Genomic DNA, 20,723 nt, shown 5'->3' with positions numbered 1-20,723 from the left:
ACATGAACGAGAAACACTAACATTTATATAAACGAAAATCGTGGATGAGATATGACACAGGAAGTTGCAGCCAGATTACAAATTCACTTCTGCAAACTTCAAATGATGACTTTCAAATAAAAGAAAATTATTAATAATATTTAAAAAAAATTAGGTAATAACAGGTAAAGAGTCGCTCAAGACAATATCGGAGTGACACAACGATAAAAAATAGCATTTTTCTACTGTACTGGAATAAAAATCAAAAGTGTCCGGGCTTGACCCTCAGCCGAGTTCCGTGCCCAGTAGAAAGAGTTATGAAAGAGGATAGTAGATTGCTAATGTAGGACATGGCTTGGGTGTATTTCGTTGGCTGAACGGAGAAGTAACCCTGACCAAATGTATACATGACTTGTAACTAATGTGTAATTATTGGCGGGTCGCTGAAAACCCGTGTCTGTAATAACCAGAGGTCCTGGGTTGAGTGACTGGCGGGGCATAAATAGCCCTAAAATGAGTCAGGACCGATGACCTGAGATTTATAGATTTTACGTCGGATATATAATGAAAGGCACAAAGCAAGAAATGTGTTGGACAAATAGATATGGATATTTAAGTGTTGGTCATAAGAATTGCTGACTATCTCTAATGTCTTGTGGAGATAGCAAGAAACATGCTGTAATAAACGCTAATTACAGTACATGGATAAGATGGCTTTACATTAAATTCGCTTAGCTGCAAATTGTTACAAGCGGTTTACTTTTTATGATTAATTCCTATAATACAATGCTGATACAAAATTGGAATACGAAAGTAGAATTTTCTCTATCCTTCGTTGTGTTCTTTACCTCTACGGAGACATCTAAGTTAAGTACTTAGATTAATTTGATTTCATGTAAAATTCTTATTTTTCGACATCAATAACCGAACTCACAGTAAAAATTAAATTTTGGTCCCCTCTAGCTGACGATGATAGAATGATATCTAAGGGACTAAAAGTGCCTGATGGGAACGAATTTACTGTAATAAAATTATAAACTTGGAAATGAATTATTCTCGGCTGTAGTTGAGTAGTCTGTAGTTATTCCGCTCTTATGTTTCACTAATAAATTGATCTAATCGTTCAGTTGAATTGAAATCCCAGAAAGACCTCTGGAAACTTCGTAAGAGGAGACAATTTTCTTTTCTACGTTTTGGTACATCTGTAGGAAGATAAAATAATTAAATACCAGAGTAGCGATCGACCAATCCTTCTGTCGCAAACTATAATTGTTCCACCACTTCTGGTTTCCTGACGGTGCATGATGGAAGCCCGTTCTGTTAAATAATCCTATAAGCTCGTGTTTCCTCGAAGTAAGGTGCTATTGCTTGCAATAGAACAATCTATCGACTAAAATCGAGATGTACCAGATCTTTCCTGATCCAATAATCATTCAACCTACGGCAATATTTTAATCTATGTTGTACGAAAACACAAAAACATGTAACAGTAATAGTTTCAAGATGCGATTTTGCATATTGATTTTTAATTTTAATCGCTATTCTACAAAACAGCAATTGGGCATTGAAATTTTTGGGCCACATTTCTCAATTATTATAAAGAAAACTTCGAGAAAGCACGATCGTTTTAGCAACTTTATTTCACTAGAATGAAGTACATAAGACTGTAGTAGTTTTGACTCAAGAAAAGTGTCGGGTATTGAACATCGTACAAATGTAGTCACATAAGCAAAACAACGGCATCAAACTTACAAAGCCCAACACTTTCTGTGGACAACTAACATTTGCATTAATTTTAATTAAAATATAAATTATCTAAGGATCACAGCTGTTGTAGCTAGATGGTTTTGTAACCGTTGATACATTTTCATGATACTTGGAAGTTATTGCTTCAAAATGAGTCGTAAATTCACATCAGTTTAAAATAACATTAGATACAAAGCAATATTCTCCCCTAAAATTGCAAGATTTGAGTTGGTTACTATAACTATATATGTTATATAAAGTTGCAACAGAAATTGTATATCCACCTATGTATAATTATATTGTAAAGATATGTGTATTCAGACACATAATGATACATTTTTAAGTTCATTTACTTTTCTTACAAGGAAGTTTTCTTGATGTTTGCTAATTCCTTCAACACATCTAACTTCTTAATCAATAAAAATGACAGATTGTTTCCCTGTCAGCACTCCTATCATCACCTCACCTTTGGTAATCTATGACCACGCACTTTTCATTGAGACTGAAGAAATAGTCAACGACCAAGGTATTAACCCGGAAGAGACATCGAACAAAACCATTAGTGACTTTTGGGAAGAGGTAGTCCGAATCGTATGAGAGACGAGTCAACATGTAGGAGCACGAGCTACAATTCCGAGTTTACGAGAAGTTTACCGTGCTCTAGCCTAGAGAGCACTTTGTCTTAGCTAACTTTGCTTTTGGCTTAGCTAATATCAATTTCGTACCAAAGTTACCTATTTAATGATCAATTGTGAACGGTAAAAATGTGATATATGAACGATTATCAAGTTCATATAACTTGTTCTGGACGTGATCAACTAGATGAAAAACTGGACTTTACCTATGAATTCTGTATGCACATTCATGTCCTTATTTAAGTACAAAGAATGCTATCTCATTTTAGTATTAAGAACAAAAAACAATTTATTCTTTATCTGAGTACAAGCAATATTTCATAAATATTGCGACGTTAGATGGAGAGCTTGAAACAGCAAACTGCATGGAATTTGTAATAAAAAGTCAAGGCTATCTCACCTCGGGAGGGTTTGGAGTTATAGGAAAATCCTCCGATATGGGTTTGATGCCTCTGTGCTAGAAGTCTGTTATAGCGATCTTTCTTCACTTACTCTTCCATTCCCTCTCAGCTGACGGGCTTGAATAAAACTCGTATCTAGCTTAATTCATGAATGCTATCATTAGATCCCTAAGTACTTAACTCGAATCGAAATAACTGGTACTTCATGTGAGGAAAGAATCTCAATTAGCTTTTTAGGGACGGTTTGTGTCAGACGTGTGCCACACTTGGAATCACTACATGTATAGCACTTCAGTCTCAAACAATTTTGCCTTAGATCTCATAGGGTATACATTGAAGGAAAGTGACGAGAAATCTTTAGTAACAAAGTGAGTTTATCATAATAACAAGAAAAGGAACTCGATGATAGAGAAAAGGCTACAAAAGTTACAGAGAAATGTCTAAAATACAAATTAGGCCACAAACTTCAGAATATAGGAGAAATTCATAATAGGTGGAATATGAAAACACTGAATTAACCGTGTTGTTTGACTAGCTGAAACGCAAGTTTGCAATTTCCAGTACTTAAATAGCAGGAATCAGTTTCGCCAATACCAAGGGTAATAAGGAAATTTGGAAGGAAAGCATACAGAAGTAATAAGATCGAGCGGTCCTAATCTCAAGCCCGGTACGGTAGAATGGCTAAGTTCAAGGTCTTTAAATGATGTTAAAAAGTCCTATGCTAGATCACTAACCTCCTACATGTTCTAAGTCTCATGCTGCCACAGCGTTTAATTTAGAAAATTACCATCTCTGGATCTTTGATGCTGCAAAGAGTACAATTGGCTGGTAACCTTAGAAAATTACCCTCAATGGATTTTTGTTGCTGCAAATGGTGCAATTGGTAAAATTGTGCCGGTCTGTTGGAACCATTTTAAGCAAATCAGACCTGCATCAGAACCTGCTGATTCCTCACACATGCAGATTTCTCCTGAAGGTTAAGCAACATATTTTATAGACACTGGGTTCCTCTTTACTGTGGCGGACAGAAAGGAGTGGGAGAGAGCATTAATCCTCTGTTCTTTTTCTTCTTTTTATCTTTCCACTTCTCCCATATTGCTACCACGTCACCCGGATGACATTCGCTGACTTCCGCCGAGATATTTCTTCGGCTGGTACGTAGCTTGTTCCCGCTACCACGTGATGAAAGCTACTTTAGTTGTAGTTAGCGTAGTACCTTTTATATTATTCTTACAACTATGGTTTCCTTTAAGTTTCCATTGCTTCGTAGCACATAATATCAGAACTGCCAACGGCCCGAGACACAACTTGGTAGATATAAATTGCATTCATAAAATCACAATCCGGTAGCACTATATGATGTATTTCCCAATCTTTTGTTTCCTTCTGTTCAGCTAATGTACAGGATCTTCATTTTAAGAAGAAGAAAGCCTGGCTTCCAAGCTACCAAACAACGTACGTAAGAATGTAATTATTCAACATTATTTTAATTTCTTCATTCCGTTGTACAAGCGACGATCGGAAAACATTACAAAGTGCAACACGTTGCAAACATAACACAAACAAGTTTTGTGTTATTCACTGTAACTTAACGAAACATTGTATGTAGATTAATAACGTATTGGTCTTCTTGCAAGTTTTAGAACAACGAATTCTGACCATGCATATGTACGAAGCGGATATTTATAATGACTCATTAAATAGATTGGTCAAGAAAGAAAAAGCAAGTTTAGCGGAATCAGAGGTCAAAAGCACCTGCTGAGATTCATAGTCAGATCGTAGAGGTGTATGTGGAAGGTTTAGCTTCAAGGTAACACGTGGCGACTTCACGTCTTCCTATAAAGAAGGACAGACCAGTATTGTTAAAGAAAACCATATGAATGTGGTAGACCGAATACCTTAACTATTCACGTAAACTTCGTTCGTTTGAGTGAGTGTATTCGTCTGGACAGAGAAAGAACATTATGGTAAATATCAGCTGTGCTGAGATTACAATAGAGTATAGTACATAAAATTTTAGTTAATAGCCTCAAGTATAGGAAAATATGCGCGAAATGAGTACCATAACGCTATCCGACAACCATAATGGCAGTATTGTTGAATATCGTGCATAGTTAGTCAGTGAAAGAAAGTATTTTGTTTACCTGATATTAACTCGTGATGAGATAATGTTGCATATTGTCATTCTATCAAGGAAACATGTATCCATGGAACGGAATCATGTATTTTCTTAACGGGAGAAGAAATTCAAAATCCTTGTTTTGTCCAGGAAAATTTGTACACTACATTCTGAGACGAATCACGTGTCCTACTGGACGATTATTTGGAGCAAGGGGAAACCACGAATGCTGAAAGCAACTGCAGAAGACTTCTAAAGCTAGGGGATAAAATCAAACAAAGATGTACTGATCTCCTCCGCAGTGCTGTGTTTCTTCTGGATGATAATGCGAGTCTCAATTCAGCACAATAAACTATTAAATTTATTCAGCATTTACACTGCTGACTACACTGGAAGAGTCTGTATTGCCTAACAAAAGTGTCAGTTAATGAAGATTTTTAGCCATACACTTTCATCAGTTCAGCGTGGATTTTTGCAGTGTTCCGCTCAAATGCAGAAAACGAATTACCTGCCATCAAGTTTTCCGCCCATGTTCGGTATTTTAAAGAAAGTGGATACTCTTCCAAACGTTCATTTGGTTACCAGTTTTCCCGTTATATGTGAGAAACGTCCTCCAACTTTACAAGAGAACCTTGAGTCTCGAGCTGTTACTTCTGATACTACTTTCCCCAATTTACCCAATGTAAATGAACCTAAATGACAAATCGATGTTTCCATTAGTTCTACATGTTCACCTACGACCAGTTACCCCGTTAGTCTCCCAGACGATTATTGCTTTCACTACATTGCAGAGTGACTCATCAAGTTCTACTCCCATAGCAGCAATTCCTTCGGATTTTCCACAACAGAATCTTACTGGTCCAGCATCTTCAGAATCGGAGATGGATACGTTACCTGTAACCGCAGCAAGTACTCCACCGTTAGCAATTACTGATTACTCCTACAAGGAAGTGATATGGATTCGATATGGGGTATGAAACAGATCTCCATCACAGTGAAACAAGTGCTAAGGCAAATGATAAAACTGCCTCTCAAACAAGTTATCGTATCATCCAATTTTAAATGGGAATATGTTCGTGTGTTTACACCCGTCTTTGTTCTTTCAAGTGCAGTGTGTCATTTCCTTGTGTAGTGTTTCTTTGGCGTATTTTTATCTTTCTGTAACCATTAACTATGTTTGCAAAACGTATAGCCACTTTTAATATCAATACTAAACGGTATTTCTAGTTTTACCAAGCAAAAAGCACTAGCCGATTACATCAATGAATCACTCTGGATATAATTTTTCTTCAAGAATACAATACGGACATTTCCTCCTTTCTCTCTAATCACTTGTGGGAAATCAATCCTTCCGAAACTGGTTCTGGAACAGCTACTTAATATTGCAAAGACATCTCACTAACCGACTTCTCAAAATTTCCGTCAGGTTAAATTCTTAAACCCTATTCTGAACATATACAGTTTTGAAACATATTCGCCGTCCGGGAATAACAAACGTTCTGAGCATAACTCCTTCTATCTCACCGACGTTAAAAGCTTAGTTACACTCTGGTGATAGAGATTTGATCTGTGTAGGAGATTAGAGTGCAGTGTTAGACTCAATACATACAAGTTTTATTTACAACAATGACCACTGTGCTGTAGTTTGCACTTATTGATTTGCCTCTCCATAAGTATTTAAAATCTTTCTTTGTTTACTCACTTAATAACAGCATTTTATCTGACGAAGTTGTACAGTTATTCAGTACCAATAGATGGAACTATTTAATGCGCTTTAAATTTCAACAGAGAAGTTTATTTTCCTGGTGGTTATCTCACATTGAAGTGTGTTTTCGGTCTATCTGTAAGCAGCACAGATAAGTTAGGTCCTCTCTTCCCAACGAACAATATGATTATTACCCTAATTTATTGTGTGTCTACTACAAAGAACTCGCGTAAGGAGCTGATGTACTACCTAATAGTAAGGAAATTAAAGCAGTTCTACTTACATTGGATCGTAGAAAAAGTCACATTTCTTTTTACGAGAGACATGACAACGATGGTTCAACATAAAGTTCCTCCTTTACATACTGTTATCCGTGAAAGACCTAAAGGTAAACAAAATTGTATTTCCAAGTTCATCTTTCCTAGCGGTGAGGTTCAGAGGATGATCTTGTCTTTAAGCTCTGTACGATGTATACTAGCACCTCTATTCTTCAGGTCCAGTCTACTCTTCTGTCTCTGACTTGGAACATGAGACTCTTCTTTCACACCGGAAGCCCGTAACATCTCCAATACCCCCTTTACAGAATGAGAAGTCAACCAAGCTAGTTTAGCGGGAAAGTTAAATAAATCTCCGGGACCCGATGGTCTTACGCTCGAATTTTACTGCCAATTTCGCAACATTCTTACGCCTCTCCTTACAGAAAAGTATAACGAACTCTTATTTCCCCCCACGTGTAACTCTATATTTACTGCTGTTATTATGGTACTTGTACCTAAACATGCTAGCGCGCATGATTTTGATAATTTTGAACCAATTACCCTCCTTAATTTTGACCAGAAAATTTTGTCTAGTTGCCTTGGATCTCTTTTAGAACCATTTTTAAATCAGATCTTACACAATAATCAGTACTGATTAAAATATATCATATCTATCTTTTTAACATTAAGTAATATACGAGAAGGTATAAAATGGTATCCGAAAAGTAGTTCTCCACATGTCACTCTACTAGCTCCTGATTTCTATAAGACATTTGACAGGTTGTTACATCATTATATATTTAAGGTACTTGTAAGTATGGTTTCTGAGACAGTTTCCTTAATTTGATTAAATTTTTGTAATTCAACGATATGCAAAATTAAAATTTAATGGAGTACTAATAAATCCTATCAATGTACTTCGAGATATTCCACAAGATTGACCCTGTTTTCCGTTATGTACAGCCTGGTTCTCGTTATTTTTTTTTCACATGGGAACAATACATTCAAGGTATCCAGATTGGTGCAACAACCTTAAAATTAGAAGCATTTATTGACGATATACATTGCTTTATTAACAGTTCACAAGAACTGTCACGTGTTGAAACTCATATCGAATTATGTGTCAATTTCGGGTGCTGTTCTAGACAAACAAAGGTCAAGCCTGATGTGTATAAACACAGCTGACCAACACGTGCATTTGTCTGCGATTCATTTTACTGATCGCGTCAAATCTTTGGCATCACTTGGTAATGTCGCATAGCAGACACTATTGCCTACAACTTTCATACCAAAACATGTACTTTGGCTGCCCTTATCATTAAAGTAAATCACGGCATGTAAGTCTTACATCCGAGTTTACCATTTAAATGTTTTTTAAATTTAGCGATCTTAAGATCCTTACACAACTCTTTTATTTGCCAAAAGTATATCTCAGTATCATACGCAAACACACAGGGCAACTGCTGTGGCATGGTCACTGCCTAAGGATGAATGACGTGACTGTGTGCTTATCAAAACGTGACGGTGGCCTTGGTCTAAAACACAATGAACTTCAGAGCTACTGGCTGTTGTTACATCGTGTGTAACAGACACTCTGAGTCCCTTCCCATCATGGCTTTGTGTATACCACTACGTTATATTGACTTACAAGCTCCCTTCATATACAACCTTGGAGTTTCATTTTGCCATAGCTCAATGACGTGTTTATTGATATTAGCTCAGGGGTGCATATGATCACTCGCCCAGGGTTAGTAGTTCATCGGTGCGGGCGAATTTTTAAACAGTAAAGATTATTAAAACCATTTGGATATGGGATGTGGGCTAGTAGCTTTTTCCTTGGGCTATAACATTTTCTTGCTTATTTGCATCCATATATTAGCTACTCGCTTATTGCACGGTGTCACCTTCAAGATCTTTCTGTAAAGCAATTATATAATCGCTTCCACTCCACCAGAGCTTCGGTTCTGCATTTTGTAGGACATTACCCAATGGCAAACTGGAATAAAATCTGAGCGAACATTCATGCTCCAGTATTGTCCCCTGCCATGGTACAGTGTTGTTCATAATATATATCCTACTAACGGGAGATTTTATGAATTGGTTATCAGTAATATTTCTTTGTGTGGTACTTGTTATACTCTAGACACTCTCGAACACCGGCTCGAAAATTGCTCAAAGAACATAGCGATATTGTTCCATTATGAAAAAAACTATTGCTTGTATCTCCAGAACAACTCCTTCTAATATTAATTGTACGTCACTCATGTTGCTTCCTAATTATCAATTTTAAATCTGCACTAAACGTAATGCAATTCTGTGGAAAACGTCCCAAACTATGTATATTCTTTTACGTAATGATTTTAATGGCATTGTCATTTTGTACTTCAGCCTACTGTTGTTACGCAAGCAAACTATACCACTTTCAAGCCGGAAACAAAAGTTTGCTAATTTTCTAGCAGCAATATAGTAATGTGTCTATTGTAATTTTTGTTTCTTTGTTTGTTTATTCTTTCTAATGTAATTGGCTGCAAAGAGTACAAATTTTGTTTGTTATTCTTTCTGATGTAATTGGCTGAGAAGAATATTTAAAACCAAAAATGGATAAAGTCATGCTTTGATAGCTATAAGGTTCGTGGTTCAAAACCCGTCTCGAAAGCTGGAGATTCTTTAAATTCTTAATTCACCAGATCTTTCTCTCCGATCTCAATCATCTGAAGTTCTAAAAAAAGTTCTTTACCGAAGAGTTCGGAACCTTTCCTTCTGTTTCACAAAGTCACAATTTTCGTCATAATACAAAGGCTGTCCGATCATTTTTTTTTCAATTCTAAACTTGTATATGTAACTTATCGTTTTGTGTCTCCGTATTTGAATCTCACTCTCTCTCTTCATGTTGTCCACGAATTCATATGGCCTGGGATAAAACTTTCGACTCTTGAACCAAATGCAAGCGGTTTAGCAATTTGCTATTTGACTATATTGGTTTGTTGTTAAATGCAGCCTTATTTGAGATTATGGCCCGGGGGCGGGAGGATTCAGAGATTCACTTTTTCCATTAGTGAAAAATGAAATGAAATGTTTAAGTTTCACGTAACACTATTATAGCGGGTAGACTAAAGAAGACGCTTATGATGAGCAATGAAGGTAATGATGACGAAGAAAGTGGGAGGAAACGGCAGAACTCACATGCACTCATTGTCCACAACAAAATTTGCTTGGCACGAAGTGGGATCGAACTTTTTTTACTACTTTGAGATTTTGCACCCTGATATATATATATATATATTCTTTGTTATCTTGTCTGCAGAGAGTATGTAGTTATTAATTATATTCTGACGTAAATAAAAACATTATTATTGTACTTAAATTTCTGTAAAAAAATAAATTTTCTCTTAATTCAACTTGCTTTTTTATACAGAAAGAGCGCTGTTAGATTTTTTATTTCAGTTTTCGAGTTTAGAACTTTAGATTTAGTTGAAATGGCCTGCTTTCGTTCATATAGAAGATTACATGTTACATTTATGGAGTGGTGTAATTCTATCAATTAATATTCTTTATTATTATTACTGTTTGTCACAATGCTCGTATACATATATCATTTATGTTCAAATAAATTTAATGAGCCAACATTTCTAATATCGGAAGTGTCAATATTATTAGATTTAAACAGTGGGAATTTAATGCACAGGTTGTTCTAGTAAATTGAATTAAAATCAGATTTAACTAAATATTTTACTCTGTTCACTAAAATAATGATAATATACTTATTGACAGAACAGTACATAAGTTATTAGTATTGTTTTACGCTTCATTTCTACAGCAAAAAAGTTCTGAAGTGAAAAAGAGAAAACATATACATACCTTTTCGTTCTATAACATACCATTTATCCATGTATGTTGCCACTGAATAATAGAAAATTTTACTTCCGCCAGTAAGTTTAACTTCCATTTGGTTTAATTCCTTGGTATACCATTTTACGAGCATAGTATGGTTATCGTGAATTTCAATGTGTATAAAATTGTAATTAGCATTATTTCTAATACTCGGTACCTGAAATGAAATAAGAATATATATGAGGGATGCAAATAAGCAACAAAATTTTACTAGCCCAAGAAAAAAGCTACTAGCCCACATCCGATAGTAGAAATCATTTACTTAACTTCGGTATTTTAATACTGATATTAAAAACTCGCCCGCACCAATGAGCCACTCGCCCCTAGCGTGAGGTTATTTGCATCCTTAATATATATATATATATATATATATATATATATATATATACAGAGGGTTGATTAATTCGTGTGTCAATTTCATTTGTTCACTGTGCAAAAGTGGTAGGACTTAAAGTCGTGCAATTTGGTGTAACTTTAGACGAAGGACATAAGTTTTGTTTACCGGTAGAAGCGTGTCACTTGTACTAAAGATTGAAGAGATATAGGGTCAAAGGGCAAATTTCGATTTTTTCCTTATGGACTGCAATGGTAAATTGTGAAAGAGCCTGAAAAATGTAAATCGAAGTGATAACAAAGAGAAAGCTTCATTCTATGATTCTACGTCGCAAGCCGACAAAATATGGGTCAATCGTCAAGTTCAGAGGTCACGGTCAGATCAAGGTCACAGATCACCTTGAGAACCCATTTGAAAACACTGAAAACAATGTAATGGCCATATCTCATTATGTCAAATAGGTTCTCAAGGTGACCTGTGACCTTAATCTGACCGTGACCTCTGACCTTGAAACATGACTGATGCATATTTGATCGGCTTGCGACGTAAAATCGTACAATACAGCTTTTTCTTTGTTATCACTTCGATTTACGTTTTTTCAGGCTGTTTCATAATTTACATTTGCAGTCCTATAAGAAAAATTCGAAAGTTGTCCTTTAACCCTATGTTTCTTCAATCTTAAGTACAAATGACATGCTTCTACGGCGAAACAAAACTTACGTCTTTCGTCTAAGGTTAGACCAAATTGCATGACTTTACCTCCTACCACTTTTGCACAGTGAACAAGTGAAATTGACACTCAAATTAATCAACCCTCTGTATATATATATAATGGTGGTCCATCGTAACATGGTAGAAAATTAGTTTCAGATTATCTTTTCTCTCATCTCCCCGTTTTGTTCCATATACAGTAATTTCTCTAAGTAAGAAAAAAATACAACAATTAAATAATATTAACTGGCGCCCCAAGCAATTCAAAGTTTGATCTATTTTGTTCATCAACTGATAAACATGATTCCAGAACTTAGAGAAAATAACGTATTATCCGTCGACATTCGAACTTTACTGTGCTCTGTCCACATGGGAGGGCAAGAACATGCATTTGATTCATCGCACATGAGCAAAATTATGTCTAATTTTACACGGTGATGATCAGCCGCACGGGACTGTCTGGTGACACAGCACTGCTCTGTGAGGTGTGTGTTATCAAGCCGATCGAATTGTTGTTTGTTGTCGCTTGTTGTGCGTGGTGAAGTAACTGGAATGGCGTCATCGTGTCGAAGTAATTTCCAGCTCTGATCACAGAATAATATATAATTGGTTGGCAACTTATCAAACGAAATTCTTAGAAGCAAACTATCTTCAAACAGATAAGTTATCTCTCTGTTATTGTACAATGTACGAAATGTTAACCTGAAATTAAGTGAAAGTGCTAAGCTGGTTATTCAAAAAATTACCTTGTTTTGGCGCAAAGCCCGTATTTTCATTCGTGATGAACAGCATTGCATTTCAAAATTAGAAAAGTTATACCAAGTGTGGTCAAACAATCAAAACCACCAAAAACGTGAATCACAGACACAACAAGACCATGTCACAAAGTTTGTAGATGCGCTTGACGATCTACTTGATATTACGCATGTGGAAGCGTTATCTTTGATTCCACTTGAAGAAGGCGGATTATTTTTACAATTGCAAAAACAGAAAGGAAGAACTGGATGCATGATGGGAACGAATAGAAAAGTGGCGCAAAAGGAGAAAAGTGCAGCAGAGAGACTTCGGATGTTTGATGAATGCAGAACACCGGTTTGTACGGAATTGGAGCAAGATAATATATTCTTCATTCGTCTTGCTACATAAGCTACTTGCTATGAAAAGCCTTTTGTATTTGATTCACTTAAACACAGATACCACACATTCAACTCTGTGTTTACGTCATTAACAATTGGTTGGAGGGTCAGAGCAAACAGTGCTGGACCTAGGGGGTCGCCCTACTGAATGCCTCGTTGAGAAAAGATGATATTGTCTCATACAGAAAGGTTGCTAGTTTCAGAATAGCACTGAAACACGTAAAGATAGAAATTTTGGGAAAAAATATTTTTTTTACTGCAACTAGCATGAAATGTCGATTGATTTCATTGAATGCCTTTCAGAAATCGATTTTCAAAAACGCCTTCACTTGTGAGGGTAGAAACAGTAAAACATTCTAGCAGCATGTACGGTAGCTTCAGCTCCAAAGGTATGCATACACCAACTTGGTGTGCGGACAACATATCTATTAATGATTCACGCATTCGGAAAGGAATGATCTTAGCCGCCAAACATCTCCAAACGTTTCCAACCGCTACTGGGCATATCCCTCCACTTTTCTTTCTGAGCGCTATCAATGATGCGCCGAAGTAAATAGGTCTTTAAAAGAATGGTACATTCCAGATATTATTATGTGTAATAAATCACAAACAGAAGTGACTAGATAATCATTTGATTCACATTTCTGACCAAGAATAAGATTTTTCAATATCTATGTCCTGAGATTATCCATTCCTACAGCTAATCAGGAAGGGTAAGGTTTTAGTTCCTTAATGCATTCATCAGCGGAGACTCTGGTTACTGGAGTACTGTATTTATCTGGTGGCTCCGGTGTAGCTAATGAATATGAATGAGCAGGATGCTTCTCTCTGAGAGCTTCCAACACTGATGAATCTGGAATTGTCATGACGTCTTCCAAAGTTAATAGCCTCACTACCGCACGTATATCTCCATTGGATAATTGGTGCTCAACACTCTTGAAGTTGAAAGACTTATTTGTCGGTAATTGGCGAGGTTTGTATGTTTTTGTGTGAAAGTCTAATAGAGCTTCTCGGTGATATTCCGACCAATTCCTAACCCTTTGCTTAACCAATGTTGTAAAATTAGTAACGTTCTCGGAATATGGAGGGACACACCGAACTCCGCAAGGAAATAGCAAAAGGTCTATCAGAAATTCAAGTCACTACTGACTGTTATCTTTTGAACCAGTTCATATAATGAATCGCCACCGACAATCTTATTGCAGTGGAGGCATTGTATGTCCTTATAATGATTGGTAACAGCAGATCTGGTATCTTGAGTTTTATTGCATTTTGAGACGTCCGTCTTACTAGCAGCAACGTTATAGCCGTCATTCATATTTCTCTCAATCATATGAGGTGTGGCTTCAACTGACAACACTGCCGTGTCGCGACAAAACACTGTAACTTGAGTTACATTGTTTTGTCGCTATAAGCATTTTTTAATTTCCCGCCACCGATATTTATGTTCACCAGTCCCAGCATTGAGCTCAGTCAAATACTTTTGAAAATATACCAAAGAGAATTTCGATGTAAGTAGGAAATTACCCGGCCTGTGGCGACTTTACGGCTCTTTTCTCAAAACTTCTCCGCCAAAGTTACAGCGTTTTGTCGCGACAGAGCAGAAAAGAACGTTGGGTTTGTCTGTATTCATATTCATTTGTTTAATTATATTGATCATTTTTAATCTTTTGAAATTGTTTAGGGGTTAATTCCTACATTACTTACTGGAAAGCATCGCAAGAAGAATTTTTAAACACTCCGCTGATTGAATATAAATTTTATATTACTTATGTTACAGTAATATTTTTATATTTTTATTATATAAAATAGAGTCCTTTGCAATTTTTAAAATTCTGTAACTTATTGAAATGAAAATACTGTAACAGCACACATTACATGAAAACTTTCTATACTATGGTAAATGTAGTTCATAATATTTCATTACTTCTAAATTGTTTGCCAAACTTTCAAGCGAAATAAACAGTTACTTAGAAATTTTTAATTTCACGGCCTTAGAAGTGAACTTTATAAAACTATTTATTATTATTATTAAGTTATTTATTTTTATTAATCCTTATAAATAAAATAAAGAGTTTATGTGTCCGTATGTCTGTGTGTTTGTCTGTCTGTGGTTGTTTGGGAGCAGACGAATGGACCTAGAGAGGTACCTCTGTACGACATTTTGGTCATAGGTACATTGGCTCAGAATCGAATGCAAGACGAAGCGTTATATCTTTCAAATTTCTAATTAGGGGCGTCGCAAGGGAGGTTCAGAGGCATATCTAAAAAGCCGAAAATGACGAACCTTAGTATGTAATCTACGTATAGTTTTCGAGGTCACTGAGATGAATTGTGCAATTATCAATGGCGCTTACATTTAGGGACGTCACAGGTGGTTCACAGCCATATGTAAAAATGTTTTCCACAAACCTTTTTTCCTTATTTTGCAGGTATATCTTTGGTAGAGAAATTTATTATTATTCTTCTGTAGGTACATCTTCCACAGCTGCATGGACCTCTAACACAGATTAACCACTTGCCGTATTAATCCGAGTATACTCGGAATCCTATGTATATCATTAACCCGAATTTACTCGTAGGATCTGCATATTGCTGCGAACCCAAGTATAATTGCTACAGAGTTAACTCGGGATAATAATGTTAAGTTTTTTGTTAAAGTATTTACGACGTCATAGCGCCGTCAATTATATATTTCGTTTCAACCGTTGTTAGTGGCATCAAGTGTACATTCCAAAAAGCAAATAAACAAATGTGTAAAATAGGTAAAATCTTTGTGCCTAAAATATGTAAGGCAAGTGGTTAAGATGGATACACACTGGAGATGGCAGAAAATGATGCTTATTTTGTTGAATCATCACCTTCGAGAAGCAAAAGGGGAACAACACAATTTCATTACAGATAAGTCATTGGCAGCCCTCGATAAGTGCAGAATTAGTAATAGCGGTCCGCGAACACTGATTTTAAGTAGGTCATCCATAAGACGCTTAAATCAAAAATTTAGGAAAAGAAAGGCAAGGGCAATGAGGATCAAATTCATTTGAAAATATGACCTCTCTCTTTGTGCACTAGGATTTTAAACTTTTTTCTGAAGCAAGTGCACACGCGGAAAATTTCCCAGAAAATTTTCCGATTCATAAAAACATACTCCACTTATTCCTACATCGTTGTATAGCCGTGATGTGAAATGGAAAATTTTCTTCTATATTTTCCGGAAAATTTTCCGTTAACAAATATCAGTGATCAAGTAACAATTCCTCAGTATTCAAAAATTGATTAAAATGATGTATAAAAATGTACAAAAGTGAAAGATCGTTTAAAGAATCTGAAAATTTTCATGGCTCAGACAATGTTCAGTACTATGTAGGAACAAGTGAAACACTTTTTCATGAATCGAAGAATTGTCTCTCCTGTACAGTGATGAAAATTTTCCGGAAAATTTTGAAACGGAAAATTTTCCGATTCATAGAAAGATACTCCACGTATTCGTATATCGTTGTTTAGCCGTGATGTGAGGTGAAAAATTTTCTTCTATATTTTTTCGGAAAATTTTCCGTTCTTAACAAATATCAGTGATCAAGTAACAATTCCTCAGTGTTCATAAAATTGATTGAAATCATGTATAAAAATGTACAAAAGTGAAAGATCGTTTAAAGAATCTGAAAATTTTCATGGCTCACAATTTTCATTACTATGTAGGAACAAGTGAAACAATGTTTCATAAATCGAAATATTTGGTGCCTTGTATGGAAAATTGAAGAACTTTTTATGAGTCGGAAATTTTTCATCATTTTAAAGCAAAAAGTAAAACAACTTTTTGTGAGTCGAAAAGTTTTATTGCTCTGTAAAAACAAATGTAAGGAATTTTCATGAATCGGAAAAGTTTCATCACGATGTAGAAAGAAGTGAAAACGCTTTTCATAATCCGGACGGTTTTGGATATTATGTATAGTTTTATAGGTGGATTTTCCACTATATTTAACTGCACATTGAGATATACTATTCCTGTAGAGGAAAATTAGACAGCAAGAAATTATAATTTTCCAATTAGATTTCGGGAGCCAGAAAATTTTCTAATATTTCAACTTGGGAAGTACAAATTTACATAGTGTTTTTTTTCTCTCTCTCTATTATATCTACTTATTTATAAATGTTGCAGAATGTAAATCTATAGAAGTAGTAAAGCTATGAGAAAATCGTCTTATGCATATTAAACTGACGAAATCTAATATTGTAAGATCAAAGGTGGATTCTGAGGGAAGAACGCACTGAAGTTTTTGAAAAATTCTTCAAATGAAGTATTGTTAGATTTTCACTTCATGAAACATTTTAAGATAATATTTATTACCAATAAATTTTACGACTAAACAGCGATGTAGGAATAAGTGGAGTATGTTTTTACGAATCGAAAAATATTCATGACTTTTAATAAATTGAAATTTTAAATAATAGAATGGGATATTTGTACTCTCCGAGCTCATGTTCTCTGCACTTTGCATACACACACACACACACACACACACAGAGAGAGAGAGAGAGAGAAAGAGAGAGAGGAGTGGAATTGAGTTGATTTTGAGTTTAATGTCCCTTTCAGGAGCGAGACTATATAAGACGGGACCAGCTGGTTAACGTGAAATCCGTACTACATTAGCTCCCGCTGGGAATCGAAGCCAGGTCTTTCATGCCAAAGGCGCGTATACTAACTGCTTCGCAACGAAGGAGCTCGCAGATGAAGAGAGAGAGAGAGAAACACTGTGTAAAATTTACTTCCCAACTTGAAATATTAGAAAATTTTCCGGTTCCCGAAAGCTAATAGGAAAATTATAATTTGTTGTTGACTAACTTTCCTCTACTGAAATTCAATTTTGTGGCTGAATGTGCAGTTAAATATAGTGGAAAATTTTCCACCTAACATCACTATACATAATATCCAAAATTTTCCGACTTATGTAAAGTTTTTTCCACTTGTTTCTACATCGTGATGAAAATTTTCCGATCTATGAAAATTCCTTTCACCTGTTTCTACAGAGCAATAAAACTTTCCGGTGCACAAAAACTTGTTTTACTTTTTGCCTCAAAATGATGAAAATTTTCCGACTCATAAAAAGTTCTTCAATTTTTCCATATAAGACAGAAAATATTTCGATTCATGAAAAATGGTTTAACTTGTTCCTACATAATAGTGAAAATTGTGAGAGCCATGAAAATTTTCAGATTCTTTAAACGATCTTTCACATTTTTACATTTCTGTACACGAATTCAACCAATTTTATGATTGCTGAGGAATTGTTACTTGATTACTGATATTTTTTATAACGGAAAATTTTCCGGAAAAATATAGCGGAAAATTTTCGACCTCACATCACTATGCACACGTAAATGTAGACAGATTACCAATCACAGTGTCATTTGGTGGGGAGATACAACTGCTTGGTGTTACGAAACTGGACAGTTGTACTGGTAAACATCAAGCGGAGGCATTGTTTGATATATTAAATGAATGCGGCGTCACAGACAAAGTGAAAGGGTTATGTTGCCTGATAACACCCTCCACGAGAGGACGCGTTAAAGACACCTGTGTTCTGCTGGAAAACTTATCAGACAAGAGATGCTTTACTTACCTTACAGAAGGCAGGCATATTTACGAATTTGTATTAAGAAGTTTGTTTGATACGAAGTTTCAATTGTCAACATCATGTCCAGACGAGCATTTATTCAAGAAATTCAATGAATAATGGGCAATTTTTGATTTGACAAAATATGAGCCTCGAGTGAAGGACAGTTTTGTGCAGTCGTATGTTCAGATTATTATGACAAAATGCTTCACTTTACCTTCACTACTCTCAAACAGCAACAGTGTAGGGATAATTGTAAAGAATTCTTGGAGCTCATCATATTTCTAGGATATACATTAACGTACCAAACTAATTTCCACTATCCAGGTGTCTTACATCATGAGAGATGGATGTCAAAGGCCATTTACTGTTTGAGGATGTTTGTGTTCCGAAAGCAGTTCCTTCTTTCAACTGTTGAAGAGAAATTCGTAAAAGCCAATTGTGAATTTCTTAATAACCTGTACGTCGAAGCTTGATTCAATTGCATAAATTCTATTGCTCCATCACACAATAATTTCCAATTTTTAAAGAAATTAAGTTAATATCCGAAGCAAACCACCTCAGATTACAAAAGATTTGAGCCAATTTGTTACTCCCCAGGCAGTGAATTTCTTGACAACGTTGAAACTTTCAACTGACTTCTTGGAAATAGAGAATAATATCTGGGAAGCAAAGTAAGGCTATAAGAAATTATTTGATCTGATTTCAAACCTTTTCGTGATCATGATGCTGTAGAGCGTGGTATCAAATTAATTCAAGAATATAATAATATTGTGACGAAAGATGAAAGCCAGAACCACTACTTGTTACAAGTGGTGAATGTTCAGCGTGCACAATACCCAGACAGCAACATCCATTATTCCTATTTCCGCTGACATTACTTGTCTATTGTTTGTACTGTTTTCAATGCACAAACTTGATGTACTCGGATTCATGTGCCCCAAAATTAATATTTACAAGTAAATGCAATACAACCAATACAGTCTAAACTAAGTAAAATAAATTCGCCTGGGGCACCATTTATTACTATCCAATTTGGCTTAAAATTTGAACACAACAGTACATCATAAAAGAAACAATTCCAGGGTATGAGACCAGCGCGATCTGAAAACTGATTTTTATGGACAACCCAATATATATATATATATATATATATATATATATACAAACATAGTTCCAGATACCCCTGAACGCCAATTTACACTGGAATATCTAACAAATCTAAGAGATGAGTCTCTCTCTCTCTCTCTCTATATATATATATATATATATATATATATATATATATATAAACGATAAAGTAATTGCTCTTCAACTGAGTCAGTGCCTGGAAAACAACGGTCGTTCATTTAATACTGAGAAAATGAAACAGGTATGTGAATTCATTACTATTATAATCATCACCATTAGTAATAATATGGTAGAATTTTTTAAAGTAAAACTTAATAAACATTTCAATAATTAATTAATTTAAAGCTGTTTTTTATCATACTTTAAAACTTCTATAATACTAATAATTAAATCAAATTCATTTTTTCCATATAATGTAAAATAGTAGTGAAGTAATGAATGATACGTTTTTAGAAACCATATTTAAGTGACAGCCAAGAAAACAATTTTCTAAATAAAATATATCACTTTCATTATATTATTTTATTGAATGCACTAAATTAACTACAGTGTTCACTATAACGGACACATCATTGTGTTCTTCTTTCCTTCTTGTTTGTAGTTTTTTTTTATCTATACATATCCATCTCATTAATACCTTCCAATGGTTGAGTATCGGTCCCCGGCCAGCATAATTGTGTTTGGACTCTGTCAAATAATTCATCCCCAATTGTTTCTATGAAATTTGTTTACGAAATATTTTCTCTTTGCTCTAAGAATTCACAAGACATCTGTCTTACATGCCTGAGTGCATGAGGAAGTCATCTCCAACGTCAGACACAAAAATTTAACAAAATCACACAGGATTGAAATGAATATCAAGCTCATCAGTTCTCCTGAGTGTAGTGTGAGAACATCCTGCAGAAACTTCAAGGTGATGTCTTAACAAAAGGCATTACCAAGCGTGTGTTCACACATTACATGAACAGAGTCCATTTCTTTTGAACACTTAGAAATTAAACGTAAACGAAATCGTGGAATAATAATAGGCTCAATTGCGTTATAATTAAAACGTAAACGAACC

General features: G+C 35.3%; 1 protein-coding gene across 1 annotated transcript in view; it reads right to left on the bottom strand.

The window, feature by feature from the left end:
• Positions 1–20,723, bottom strand: part of LOC145669855 (uncharacterized) — a 344,449-nt gene that overhangs the window by 121,698 nt on the left and 202,028 nt on the right. The window contains exon 4 of the mRNA XM_081738200.1: positions 10,701–10,890. Within this exon, the coding sequence (XP_081594326.1) occupies positions 10,701–10,890 (190 nt within the window). The remainder of the gene's footprint in view (positions 1–10,700; positions 10,891–20,723) is intronic.

This window comes from Thermobia domestica, chromosome 14 (genome assembly GCF_964235325.1).
Source record: "Thermobia domestica chromosome 14, izTheDome1.hap1.1, whole genome shotgun sequence".
Classification (NCBI taxonomy): Eukaryota; Metazoa; Arthropoda; class Insecta; order Zygentoma; family Lepismatidae; genus Thermobia; species Thermobia domestica.
Note: the sequence above shows the minus strand (reverse complement) of the source record. Positions and strands in the feature narration are given on the sequence as shown.